This window comes from Episyrphus balteatus, chromosome 2, assembly GCF_945859705.1.
Source record: "Episyrphus balteatus chromosome 2, idEpiBalt1.1, whole genome shotgun sequence".
In the NCBI taxonomy this organism is placed as follows: domain Eukaryota; kingdom Metazoa; phylum Arthropoda; class Insecta; order Diptera; family Syrphidae; genus Episyrphus; species Episyrphus balteatus.
The window spans coordinates 72,621,242-72,635,636 of NC_079135.1; the positions used below are offsets into that span (position 1 = coordinate 72,621,242).

Sequence of the window (14,395 nt, forward strand, 5' to 3'; positions counted from 1 at the left end):
GCCCACGGGAGAATCCATTTTGAGGTGTGCAAATAAAAATTCGCGCGAATTTTTATTTGCACACCTCAAAATGGATTCTCCCGTGGGCAAAATTTTTTCCGCTCCGCGTTTGGGTTGTGCAAATTAAAGAGATTCGAATCTGAGAAATTTTTTTCCGCTTCACCCTGGTAAGTACTCATATCGGTTATCACAAATATCAATTATTAAACTTTCACTTTATACATTTGTTTATATTTTGTCACGATGCAATTTCGACTTACCAATAAATTTGCAAGCTTTGCTTTTGTTTTCCAACAGCTTGTAACCGTACCTTACATCGGAGTTGGTACTACGAAAAAAAATCGTGAGAACAATATCGGTTCTATTATTTCGTCAGCTGTAGTCTTTAATAGTCTCTATAGATATATTTATACAAAAAATAAACGTGGGACATTAGTCCCGAAAATTTTTTTCGGGACTAATGTCTCAGTAAGGTGGGACATAATTCCCGAATTGGATTCGGGACTTGTGACCCAGTAAAGTGGGACATTAGTCCCGAAAAAAAAATTCGGGACTTATGTCCCGGGGACTTATGTCCCTGCGCCGTTTTCGTCATGCCGTCCGTCGGTCTGTGAGTCCATCTGTACATCGAGCTAGGGCCTAAACGGATGGATGGATTTGCTTGAAACTTGGTACAGATGATTTTTACGTAATTTCCTAGGACCGGTTATTTTATTTTTTTAATATCTCCTTTTTAACGCATATCTCCCATACAACGTTTGCGAGGTATTGCAGTTTTCTCGAAAACGGCTTTAACGATTTTGATTAAATTTTGTGTGCGTAATAGTCTTATTGATTCTAACAAAACTGCATTTTTAGTTTTTCTCAAAAAATGCGGAGAACGGAATACCTATGGCGTTGCCGTTTTTCAAAAATTGACATATTTTTAAGGTTCTTATATTTCATCAAAGCATACGTAAATTTTATTCAAAGTTTACAGACATCATTTTGAACTGTAGAATGTAAAAAAAAAATAGTTAAAAAAAAAGTTTTTGAAAAAAAGATTTAAATTGAATTTTTTTAACTTTCGATGTTTTTTTTTCTCGACAGTTAAAAAATCTAAAATTTCCAAAAGATATTTAAGATAAAGATACTTTTAACTACAAGAGCAAGTACGTGCGACCCAGTCGTGCATTTTATTTTATTTGAACTCATATTTAGTTACTCTAATTTAGGCCAATTAGCGATATAGGTACCCGGAAAAAAAATGAAAATTCTTTCGAAAATTAGTTTGTTATTGTTTTATTAAATTTTTTCAAAAAAAAATATTGAGAATACTTATTAATCTTAATTCGATTGTATAAAAAGATTGAAAATATTGCGACAACTATAAGATAGGTGTGACAACTATAATTTACATAAATTTAAAATTTGTCATAAATCTGTTTTCGATCAGGAGAGTCACAGGTCACAGGCACTGGCTGAGAAATTTTTTTATTCGGTTTTCAATTTCATTTTGGAAAAAGTGAAGAATTAACGAAAAAAATGGAAGAAATATATCTGGCGGAATATAATACAGTAAAAAATATACCTATTCATAATGGTTGAAAGAAAAACTTTTCGCATTTTTCAGTTTTCAAACAAAATTTTAAAATGTCAAACTTCAAATTCCTAAGTGTGTGTGCAAATCGGTGTAATATGACTAAAAATGTGGAGTAAATCCGGGGTACTCCGTAGTACTAAAATTACTCCGCAGTAATTTTTGTTTTCACTTTTGTGGCGTCAAAGAACGCAAAACCTTCAAAAGTGCAAAAATAAGTACTAAAAGGGTACTCTCATTGGAGTGGAAGAAAACGACATAAGATGTATCGATTTACGTGAAAATTACTCATGCAAAAAGACGTCAGCTTGAAGGTTGCAGCTTATGTGTCGGGGCAAAATTTTTGACTTACTTAACCAAAGTTATTTACAGTGTTTGTCCAACATAGTTACTGTAGATGAAATATATGAAGGGTACAGAGGAAAAACGGCACATGTCCACTAGAGTGGAGCGTTTTTGGACTTTTCTTTCAGATCACTGCGTGCAACTCATGGTTTAAGCCCATGCTTTATTTTTTTTAAACTTTACCTGCAGACGGTTTTCTGAAATACCATACAATCTTTTGTTTTCCACAAACTTTTGTTTTTAATATTGTTAAATTCATAAAATTAAATAGTTAAACGGTATAATTACTACGCCATTTTGACTTCGAAATAAAAATTTAGCGTGGACAAGAATTTAGTATGGGCAAGAATTATGGAAACACCTAAATGTCAAATATCTAAGGTTTGAAATAAGATATCGACATAAATTAAATGCACTTACAAAGGTTATTGTTTTCTTTAAAAATTAAATTATTAACGAAGTTTTTAAGTGTATCTAGTATTAGAATTTAAAATTCTATTGAAATGGATCAGGGGATGTCAAAGTAGCATTTTCTTAAATCCCCTATAAACGACGTCATTATTACAGAAAAGTTCTCAGTTTGGGTGCTCCATAGCTTATAAGGTTCAAATAGGTTCTAACAAATATAGCAAATACAAACAAGTTGTAAAAGAAATTTGTTCTGGGTGGGATTTTATACAATAAAAATCTGAATTTTTGCGAAAATGTGCATTTTTCGGAGCCTTTCCGATTTCGTTTTTTCCATTAACGACTCAAAATAAAGGATCAGATCTGGTTCTAGAGACCACACCAAGTTATGAGCAGTTGGTGAAATGAAAAAGATAAAGTCAATTCAGATGAGTTCTAACGCCTCATAAAATATCGATTTTCGTGAAATACGAGCAATCTTCAGAGGCTTCCCGATTTTTATTTTTCCATTGTCGAATAAAAAAAAAGTATCAGAATATGTTCAGAAGAGCACAAGGCATTAACCATGAGTTGCACGCAGTGATCTGAAAGAAAAGTCAAAAAACGCTCCACTCTATAATGTCCACTTTTTGTCAAAAATAAACTAATGATAAGGTCTTGTAGTATTCAATAAGCACTATCTGATGGCATCCTTACTTTTATAAAAAATTAAGAATTGCCGAAAAAATAAATAAAATGTGTGCTTTTAGTATAAAGTTGTATGGAGATCAAAATTTTAAAATGCGTTTTTCTCGAAATGACTTGGAATGGGCTTGTGCTGTTTTTCCCCTGGACCCTTCATATGTGGATTATTTTACGAAAGGTACGAAAACATGGTTCCGTTGAAAACATCAAAGCTTCAATTAGGTTTTTACCTGCAGAATGACTCAAGATAAATAGTCAAGTTTTTTTTATTGTAATCGTTCTTCAATGCTTTAATAATGGTAATAATTATATTGGTTTAAATGTGCGTTCATAGAAAAATTTCAAAGTAACCAATTTCCTAACTTAAACTCCTATTTCATTGAAAGGTTTTCTAGACTTTTTTTTAAAGAGACAGAAACTTACAAAGTTCTTCAATTAAAAAAAAAAAAAACAACATAAATTCGAACCATAGTCTATGGACTGTAAGACTGAACATTTCAAACAAACAATTTTCTATAAATATTTCATTTTCATTCGAATTGAATTCTAGGTCCAAGGAAATAAATAAACAAAAAATGTTCTTTTTTAAACAACAACATTAAAAACAAAAGTGAATAAATTAATGAGAAAACTCAGGTTCCAGGAGTTCTTTAGAATTTTCAAATTTTATTTACATCCGTCAGGTTAGGTATTCTTGGCTTAAATAAACAATACGAGCAAGGATGTCCGGCCCATTTCCTGTAACTATCAATAATTCCAGGTGCTTTAATGTAAGCAAGTTGAGTTTTATTATCAAGTTATGTACATATAAGACTACAGGTAATTTTATTGCCAGCATGTAGCACATCTTTTTATTTAGTTCTTTAATAAAGTTGTTTAAATGAGTAATGGTCTAATATTTGAATAACTTAAACTTATTTTTAGTGTCATAAAAACTCACTTTAATCATTTATGAAGCAACATTGAACCCAAAATGTCTTTTTAAAGCAATGTGTTAATAAAATCTTTAATTTTAAAACGAACATTATTCCCTAAAATAAATTTTTAAGGTACGCATAGAAAACATTTAAATGTTTTCTATTACCTATCATTTCTTTCTTTTCAAATAAAAAAAGATATAATAAACGCTTTAAAGCGTAGGTATCTTATCTTTATACTCTGAACAAAGAAAAATTCGCCTTCTGGAACTTATTTGCTGAAAAATTGCTGAAATTGTTTACCTTCGGGGAAACTTTTACATCCTGAATCATTTTTTTTTTTTGTTTTTTGTCTTTCTTGTTTATTTTTCAATTTTATTACGGCAGCTCCATGAACATTGGGATATCCGTGTTCATTGATTTATTTTATTATTGTTTTACTTTAAATTTTCATCATGAATAATGAGTTCAACTTCGGAGTTGAATTGGTGACTTGACAGCAGTTAACGTGTGATGTTGGATTGCATTCAATAAAACCTTTTTTGTCTTTTCAAGCAGACAGTAAATGATGGGATCAGAGAGTCTTGTTTTTATTTTGCAATTCCTACAGGAAATTTAAATTTTTTCAGCTTTTTTTTTAATTCTTCACGTGTGCAATCTCTGCATGAAAAAATATTATTTTCGTTTTCAATACGGTTTTGTATTTAACTAAATGAGTTAATGGTTCATTAGATTAATTGAAATAAGGATGTTTTTTTGTAGAACGTACAGGAACTCCATATTAACTTTTCTCCAGTTTTTATCAGAGATCAGAAATAAATCTCAACCTTTTGAAAGGTTCCTTAATAACTCTTTTTTGTCGCCATTTTGAATAAAGGTCATAAAATAACCTTTATTTTAAAAATAGAAAAATTTCGGTCAAGGTCTGAGAGAAACCTTTATTTTGTATTGTTTTATGTTTCGGTCAACCAGTGAGATTTATCGCTGAGAGAAAAAAATAAATCTCATCTGCAATTGTATCAATTCCTAGAGACATGGGAGTGGTGCCATATGAAAGATTATATTCTCAGCTACCCGATAGTGGTATAATCGGGTTTTTGGATTTTTTTTTAAATTCCGAGAAAATCGCGTTTGAAAGTTGGGGTAAAATTTTTTTCAAAAAATCCCCGAATTTTTTAACGCTCCTGGAAGCTAAACCGCTTGAGAACAATTTTTGGAAGTGATGCCAAATGATAGCTTGTGTCATGGGCCTACGCTTTGCACATTGTCAGATTTTAAAAAAATCATCTTCCGTGTTAAAACGCCATCGCCACATCATGCCTATTTTTTCAGAATCGGGCTTAACTTTTTTTTACCTTTAAGTTCTCCCGGTTTAAGAACGCGTGCACCTACATTGATGGGAGTTGTACCCAAATGTAGGTTAGAGTCAAAATTCCGAGATACAGCCGTTTGAAGTTGGGAGGGCGAAAACCCTTCTGGAAGCTGAACTCTTTGACCTAGATATTAGAACATCGGTCTCCTGAAATATTCGAAATTGCATTGGTTGTGCTTGTCGTCCCAGCGACTCAAATCACAGTGGAAAACACATTTTCGTCTTTAGATTTTACTTTAAACGAAAAGAGATATAATCTTGGGTCAAAAGAACTTTGAGAGTCTATTTAGTTCATACATTATTTGATTCATAAACTTAGAAAAAACATCGACATTTTCTTTTGAATTGACCATTTTTGATTTATTTTCAGCGAAAACGGTTAAAGGTTGACCGTTTCCATTTATTTTTTTGTAAAAATCTCAACCATTGAGAGATATTTAAAAAAATTAAAAATAAATCTAAACCTATAACCTTTATTTTTGATTTAAAAAAATAAATCTCAAACCTTAACCGAAACTATTTAAAGTAATGTGGTAACTCTCAGAGAGAAACCAATTGAAAATAAAGGTTGACTGTTATTTCTGATCTCTGGTTTTTATAATCTAAGATGTTACATTTTTGATTTTCAAATTTTAAGAAAATAATATAAAAATGAATAATTTACCTTCATTGATCTTTGGGTCCAATTTTTTGGTGCGAAAATTTATGAAGAATCCAGAAATCCTAAGAAATGTGCAAAGTTGTAATTATGTTTGACATTTCCTGGCAAATTTCGCAAATTTTAAATTTCCTAGGAATTTTATACCTACAATGACTGATTATGTACATTTCCGGTAACCTCCAAAAGGAAGACGTTCACTTTATTTCAATACAAAATTATATTTCCATACACAAAGTAGCATGATTCCAATTTTAAAACTCTATATCTAGCTTTCGTTTCATGGGCATCAAAATAAATGACTTGTTTACTAACAACTCAAGCTTGGATTTAGTAAAAAGTAAAAACAAGCTCAAATTAAACCCCTAAACGCAACATGTCGGTTCTTATTTCGCTTATTTTCTGGCAACTTAAAACATCAATCCCTCTTTGAATTTTTTTCACTTTTCAGCGGCATATTAACAATTTAAAAGTTGGGAAACTGAAAGTCAAATTAATAGTAAAACTATAATAACTCATAAATAATTACACAGCAAAATCCTTATCTAATCCATGATTTCCATTTTCTTTTTTTTTACATAATCATTAGAACTCTCACAAACGAAACTTCACGAAATATACCTAGATGACCATAAGGAAATTAAACTGAGTTGGATGGTAGACTGGTACAAACAGGAAGTTCTATTTCACGTACAAAATGCATTCAACCCCGAACATCGTTGGTTTTATTTGGGATTCTCGAAACGCGGCGAATTGGGGGATGCTGATATTTGCTTTTTTGAAAACCAGAACGGCTTCTTCAACGTCGTTACAGACACGTACACCAGTTCCGATGGACGTTTTGTTCACAAGGATTACCAGCAAGATTGCGAGCTATTCAAAATGGACGATGCGACTCTGGCATTCAAGAGAAAGTTTGACACTTGTGACCCTCTGGACTTTAGAATGCATGTACGTTGAGGTTTTTAGAATTGCTTAAATCATTTTACCCATAACCTTCCTAACCCCTATAATACTCCGACCTATAGCCCATTAAACTCATAGAATCGTATACTAAATTAATGTCCTATATCTTTCAGGAGGGTACTATGTACATAATGTGGGCTAGAGGAATTATTCCCTTAGCCATGGAAGACCACCAATTTGCATTTCCCAATGCATCCAAACGGGAATCTGGCATTAAAATGATGCAGCTTCTGAGGGCCGATAAAATTATCATACCCGAGACGTAAGTAATTAAAACTGCCACATATTGTGGTCCCCCCTTATTTGTGTGTGCATTTATATATATGTGTGTTTTTATGTGTATTATGTGATTGTAATTTGGATTCTCTAAAGGGACTTAAAACAAACTGTGATCCGGTTGGACAATGTAAAGGTTCCCTCAAAAGAAACAACATACTGGTGCCATATTCAGAGGCTGGACGACTTCCTCGAAGTCAAACACCACATCGTACAGTTCGAGCCGCTCATCACGTCTTTCGACCTAGTACATCACATGGAAGTATTCCACTGTCAGACAGATCCTACTGTCGAAATACCCCTCTACAATGGGGACTGTGATATGTTGCCGAAGGAGGCCAAAGTTTGCTCTAAGGTAATTGCACTGTGGGCAATGGGGGCCAGTACATTCACATATCCACCAGAAGCTGGACTCCCTGTGGGCGGAGGAGACTACAATCCTTACATACGACTGGAAGTACATTTCAATAATCCCGATCTAATAGAAGGTGTGTATGTGAGCGATGGCAATGGGACCTATACCGACCGGTCGGTGTGGTGTTCTGAAGCGAATTTAACTTAGATTTGATTGCTTTGCAGGACGTATTGACAGCTCCGGTATGAGGGTGCAGATGGTGTCCAATCTAAGACAATTTGATGCCGGTGTCATGGAACTCGGATTGGAGTACACTGATAAAATGGCTATACCACCCGGTCAGACGGGATTCCCCCTGAGTGGATATTGTATTGCCGAATGTACAAGAGTGGTAAGGAATCTAGATTTTGTAGATTTTACTTGACGTAAGTGCTGTGTTTGTAATTCTACTTTTTTTTGTTGTTGTTGTTGTTGTTGTTATTTTGTGTTTGTATTTGTGTTTGTATACCATATCTACCAGGCATTACCAAACTCTGGAATAATCATTTTTGGATCACAATTGCATACACATTTGAGAGGCGTTCGTATCCTAACAAGGCATTTTAGAAAGGAAGAGGAGCTGAGAGAAGTCAATAGGGATGATTTCTATTCACACCATTTTCAAGAGATGCGAAATTTAAGATACAAACCGAGGGTGCTACCGGTAATTTCTTTAATTTGATGTTTGTTATTTTGTTTAAGTAATATTTTTTTTTATAAATGATTTTTTTTATTTGTATTAAAAAGTATTATTTTTGTATTAAAGAGTAAAAAGAAAGAGTAGAAACAATCAAATTAGGTTCTGACAGTTTTTGTGTTTTAGGCCCTTGAAGTCTGAGGTATAAATATACAAATTGGTGTACTCACCTCCTCACGCTTCTCCCATCCCCCATCTTTTTACTTGCTCTATAGGGCAAGTATTGGTTTCGTGTAGACAAAAAAATTCGAGGTTTTAATCAAAACCAACATTACGATGATGGAGAAGATCAAAAAAGTAGTTTCGTCATGTCGTCCGTCGGTCTGTGCGTCTGTGCGTCCATCTGTACATCGAGCTAGGGCCTAAACGGATGGATGGATTTGCTTGAAACTTGGTACAAATGCTTTTTACGTTATTCCCTAGACCTGTTTTTTTTTTTATTTTTTAATATCTCCTTTTTAACGCATATCTCCCATATAACGTTTTCGAGGTATTGCAATTTTCTCGAAAACGGCTCTAACGATTTTGATTAAATTTGGTATACGTAATAGACTTATTGATTGTAACAAAACTGCGTTTTTAGTTTTTCGCAAAAAATGCCGAGAACGGAAATATGGCGTTGCCGTTTTTTCAAAAATTGACACATTTTTTAAGTTCATATATTTCATCAAAGCATAAGTCAATTTTACTAAAAATTTACAGACATCATTTTGAAGTATATAATGTAAAAAAAAAAATTTTAAACATTTTTGAAAAAAAAATTTTAATTTAATTTTTAATCTTTCGATTTTTTTTTTATTTTTTTTTTCTCGACACTAAACAAAATCTTAAATTTCCAATAGATATTTAAGATAAAGATACTGTGAACTACAAGAGCAAGTACGTGCGACCCAGTCGTGCATTTTATTTTTTTTTTATCAAATCGATATAGGTATTTCATTTCCTAGAGATGAACGGGTAGAAAAATTGTGAGAGCAAAAGATATTCACCTTAAAATTCTGAACATTTTAAGTTCGTTGTGTGACATTCTCTAGTTACTGCTTCGGAAGTTCTTAAAATTCGGTTTTTCTAAATTTTAACAACAAAGAACACTTGTACACTTGTAATTCAATTGGCCATCAAATACCCAAATGGTGAACAGTCAAATTTTGTCTTGTGTAAATTTGAACCACTTGTGACAACGTTTGCTTGAAATAAAAACAACAAACCCGACTTCCGTGGATCAAATCTGGGTTTTATGGTTTTTCGTACAGTTCCTATAGCAAGAATAATCAAAATTGGTTCACTTAGTCCAAAGTTATGGGTTAACAAAAAAATACAGACGAATTAGGAGGTATTCAATTTTGGATGTTGGTAAAAAAAGAAATATTTCGATGGCCAATATTTCTCCAACCAGACCTTGAAGAAACTTTTGGTTTGCAGTTATAAATAGACTATAAGGAGACCTTTCTTTTGATGTCTCACTCGATGAACTTGGAGGAAATATTTGAAAATGTATTTTTTTAGGCAAGGGGTTAACCTTGATTTTTTGGCAGAAATCCGAAAAAAAAAATAAATTTGTAATTTTTTACATTAAAAGATAGGCCTGTTCAATGTGAACTCGTAACTGTAAACCAAAACTTGCTTTGATCCGAAAAAATCAGCTTAAAAAGAAATACCTTATAATTTTTATCAAAAACCGTTTTATAGTTTTTCTCATAGTTCCTATAGCCAAAAAGAATTATCAAAATTTGTTCACTTAATCCAAAGTTATGAGGTAACAAACATAAAAAAAAAAAAAAAATACAGACGAATTGAATACCTCCTCCTTTTTGGAAATCGGTAAAAAAAATAGGTATGACAACGGAGAATTCAGTTCACCATTTTATATATAAACCCGTCAGTAAATCAAATTCAAAGTTTTTCAAATTAGATTCCTCTTTTGCAAACCAAATTTACCCTTTTTGCAAATCAAATTCACGTGCTGACAACCAAATTCTTGACTCTGTCATTTCCTCTAATATAAACCTTAAAATCTCAATTTTTTTGCGATTAACCTGTTTTAACTTACCATATTGTACTTACCTATTAAAAATAGAAAAGCCTTCAAAACATTCCAAAAGCGATATCTAGAGTTCTATCAATCGAATCACCAAAATTGAAGTCTACAAGCTTAGAAAATAGGACAGATCTTGGATACTTTTATATTTTTTCATCAAATGCAACTATATTTGTTTAAGTCAAGATAGACTCCCCAACATTTTAAGAGTTTAATCTATTGGAGTTTCAACCAGACTTTAGCCTTCTTCAAAGAAATACGCTCTAAAAATCATTCTTACACACATATATTTGTAATTTTCTTCTGACCTACCTAATATAAGTTAAACTTATTTCTCAATGATCATAAATCAAAATCATTCAATTTTCAATTTGAACTTAAAGGACTTCCCTAACTGCAGCAAATGGTTTTCTTATACTATGTACTTATAAAAATACATTTTATAGTAAATTCTCATTTTTCTTGTAATTGCGAAGCTGTCCAATTTATTTTTAAAAATAACGAATTCTCAAGAAAAATACCATCATTCATTTTAGGAGCTGCACTACCTTCTAAACTATACACCTAGAGCATAACCCTCAACCAAAAGAGGTTACATCTAAATGCACTATCTCAACTTAATGTGAAGCTTTTTATATATAGGGTTCGGAAAGGAACTCCTTTTGTATTGAATGTTTTGCACTCTCTATGAAAAATCATATACATTTATTATAATAAAATAGTTTCTATTTTCGTGACCTTTTTATAAATCATTTTAACTCCTACGTGGGCTTGAGATAAATTTCGTTCTTTATGCTAATTTTTTTTTCGACGTTTCGGTTGTGATTACATCGTCTTTCTTAGTACTTCATTAATTGAATTGTGAAATATTAGAAAAATAAAAAAGAGATAATCCAGCTACCATCAAATATTTTAAGAAAATTTTTAAAATTTTTTCAGCTTAAATATTGTAAGTATAGATTTTTATTTCCTATTTTATTAGTATTTTTTAAGATTAAGAACATTTATTTAGTATAAAGAACGAAATTGACCTCAAGTCCACGTAGAAGTTAAAATTATTTACTATAAATAAATTAGTTGAGCAATAATCTTTTGCAATTATCATAACGTGAATTTTGTGCACCAATTAAACTATTTAAAAGGTCTTCGAAAAAAAAAGGTTACACATACGCCACAGTGACTATCTAATTTTCCTCTACTTTAATTACCGTACATATTTAATAGTACCTAAATCGATTTGAAAAGATCGAAAATCAAGCAGTATCAAAATTTTATACACATAAACTTTTTTTTAAGAGCTAAATCAGAAGATTGAAAATATCGGGTGTTTTTTATATATTTTTGAAAATTTTGCCGACTCGAAGAAATTTGTTCGAGGCATACATTTTTAGCTCGGAATCTTCCAAAAATGGAAAAGTTTTAATTTTTTATAAGGAAAAATATTGCTTATAATTTCTTTTATCCGAACCCTATCAACTTTGCTTTGAGTAAAGTCGATATGTGTGTTTTTGCTGAGAAATTCAATTTTCTTTCTTTCGATAAGAATAATTTTCTTGTGCTTTTATTTCACTTTCATGTTTATTTTTTTTTTTTCTTATTTTATTTTCTATTTTTTTTTACTGAAAATGATTTTTCAATTTGAAATTTCCATTTCTTTTTCCATCTATATGCTTGTCGTTGGCTTCGTCTTGTTTGTTCTCATGTTCTGCCCTCCAGGGAGATGCATTGGTAACAACTTGCTACTACAATACAATCGGCTACGAAAACGCAACACTAGGTGGATTCTCCATTAGCGATGAGATGTGCGTCAACTACATCCACTACTATCCAGCCACAGAGCTCGAAGTCTGCAAGAGCTCTGTCTCCGAAGAGACCCTGGAGAATTACTTTATTTACATGAAAAAGTAGGTAGCTAAGTTCGATCTCAGTTGAAATGTGCAACTTCCTATAGTAGTAGAAGAGTACATATATCAATCTGCATCTTTGTAGCTATTCCTCTCCTTTTGAAATAGCAATTTGTTTTTCTTTTACTGATTGTTTTCTTTTTTTTATCTGTTTGTTATGTACCTACAGGAAGGAGCACCAGAGAACTGTAAATTTGAATGGAGCACGTTCGACAAATTATCGTAGCATTAAGTGGACTCAGCCCCGCATTGATCAATTATACACAATGTATGTCCAGGAGCCGCTATCAATGCAGTGCAATAAATCCGATGGACACCGATTCGAAGGCTTTCAATGGGAGGGTGTCCCCATTACTCCTGTGGAAATCCAAGTGCCAATACATCGGAAGTCCTGTCACAATTACAATCCATTCTGGATGAAACCATTGGACGAAGGAGCGTGCGACTTGCTAGGCGAGTGTATTTATTAGGAAATGTTAAAGGCACAGTGCGAAAGGACTTGCTTTTAAGCAAACAACTTTAGGTGTACATAAAATATACAGTTTTTGTTTTTATTTTTATTGGAAATTTTTAGACAACATTTATAACAGTATTATGAAAAGAAAAGTAATTAAATAAATTGACTCTGATACCAGCTAAATATATATATATATATATATAGATATACAAACTTACGAGGAAGGCTGTTTTTATTTGGAACTGTCTGATGTATATTTCAAGAGGAGAGCCATTAAGTGGGCGGGTGGTTAAGTTTTAAGAGCGTTATAAAAAAAAATCCGCACCATCATTTTGGATTGAATGAAATCTGTGAAGCTGGTCATTAGTTTGTATTTCGAAAAGTTCTGGTCTGAGCACGTTTTAAGTGCATTCAAGGACGGACTGGACAGTTTTTTTTTCGGTTTGGAATTTTAATTATGAAGGAGAGCTTTTAAATGGGTAGGTATATAATTTTTAATTCAGAACATTTATAAGCAGATTCAAAAGTTTTAACAGTCTCATTATTTTGTAAGTACTCAATGTGAAATTACATAATTCTAAAGATAAAATAACGTTATATTCTTGATATAAAAGTATGGTTGGTTGTTACTAAAGCTGAAACAACTGAATGGATCCTTATAGAATTCGGATAGAAATGGGATTTCTTTTAGAGTATTACTTTTCTTTCTGAGGTTCTCTCATTTAAAGAAAAAGCAGAACTATTAAAATAAATGCGATCTATTCGTATTATTCTTCAGAGTTCAGAATTATAAATTCGAAAACGATGTAGCTTATAGAAAGCAGCAAAAGAAGGTAACGTTCGAGCTAGACTGGCCGCAATGGCTTCTTGACGAAAATGCATATACATAACTTGGGCAGTTTGGAGTTTTTCGACATGCAACAGGTCTTAAAATGTTTCGCTACACTTCAGGGCTAACATAGATTATTTTACATGACCACCAATCCTTGCTTCTTGTAAGAAACGAAAAAGTTTTTACATCATCTAATTTTCTACAAAATATTATATTTATTTTTTAACATCGATAGTTTTCAAAATATACCATTACAAATAAAAAAAATATATTTATTGCTAATAGAAAAAATTTGCATTAAAAAAATATTTATTGCAACTTAAAATTTTAATTGCAAATAAAAAAATTGAAAAAAAATTTATAAAGTAAAAATTGTATACAAAAAGTTTATATAAACTTTTTCAACTATAATATTGAAGATAATATAAGGTCTAGAAGTCAAATTTGTAAGAAATTTGACGAGTATTAAAAAAAAAATATTTAATGCACACTATTACATGATTTTTTTTTTCAATCCAGAAAATTTTTTATTTGCAATAAAATATTTATTTTCAATGCAAAATATTTCTATTTGCAATAAAAAATTTTATTTTCAATGCAGATTTTTTTCATCTGCAATACATTTTTTTTAATGCAAAATATTTTAAGGTGCAATAAATATTTTTTTTTAGTGCAAATATTTTGCAGTTGGAATACAAATTTGTTTAATGCAAATGTTTTTCAGTTGGATGAATTACCTACTTTTTTTGTCCATGTAATTTTTTTTATTTGTAATAACTAATAATAATATTTTTTTAATTTCAAATGCTATTTTCTAAACTGATAAAATAAAAAAACAAACCAAGATGAGTTTTGGCTTAAATACTCA

General features: G+C 31.5%; 1 protein-coding gene across 1 annotated transcript in view; it reads left to right on the forward strand.

Annotated features, from left to right (window-relative positions):
• The window catches only part of LOC129911974 (tyramine beta-hydroxylase), an 88,236-nt gene extending 75,324 nt beyond the window's left edge, over window positions 1-12,912 (forward strand). The window contains exons 2-8 of the mRNA XM_055990018.1: window positions 6,553-6,914; window positions 7,043-7,191; window positions 7,302-7,693; window positions 7,785-7,951; window positions 8,081-8,263; window positions 12,051-12,238; window positions 12,408-12,912. Coding sequence (XP_055845993.1) covers window positions 6,553-6,914; window positions 7,043-7,191; window positions 7,302-7,693; window positions 7,785-7,951; window positions 8,081-8,263; window positions 12,051-12,238; window positions 12,408-12,708 — 1,742 coding nt within the window. The 3' untranslated portion in view covers window positions 12,709-12,912. The remainder of the gene's footprint in view (window positions 1-6,552; window positions 6,915-7,042; window positions 7,192-7,301; window positions 7,694-7,784; window positions 7,952-8,080; window positions 8,264-12,050; window positions 12,239-12,407) is intronic.
• Window positions 12,913-14,395: the final 1,483 nt, after the last annotated feature.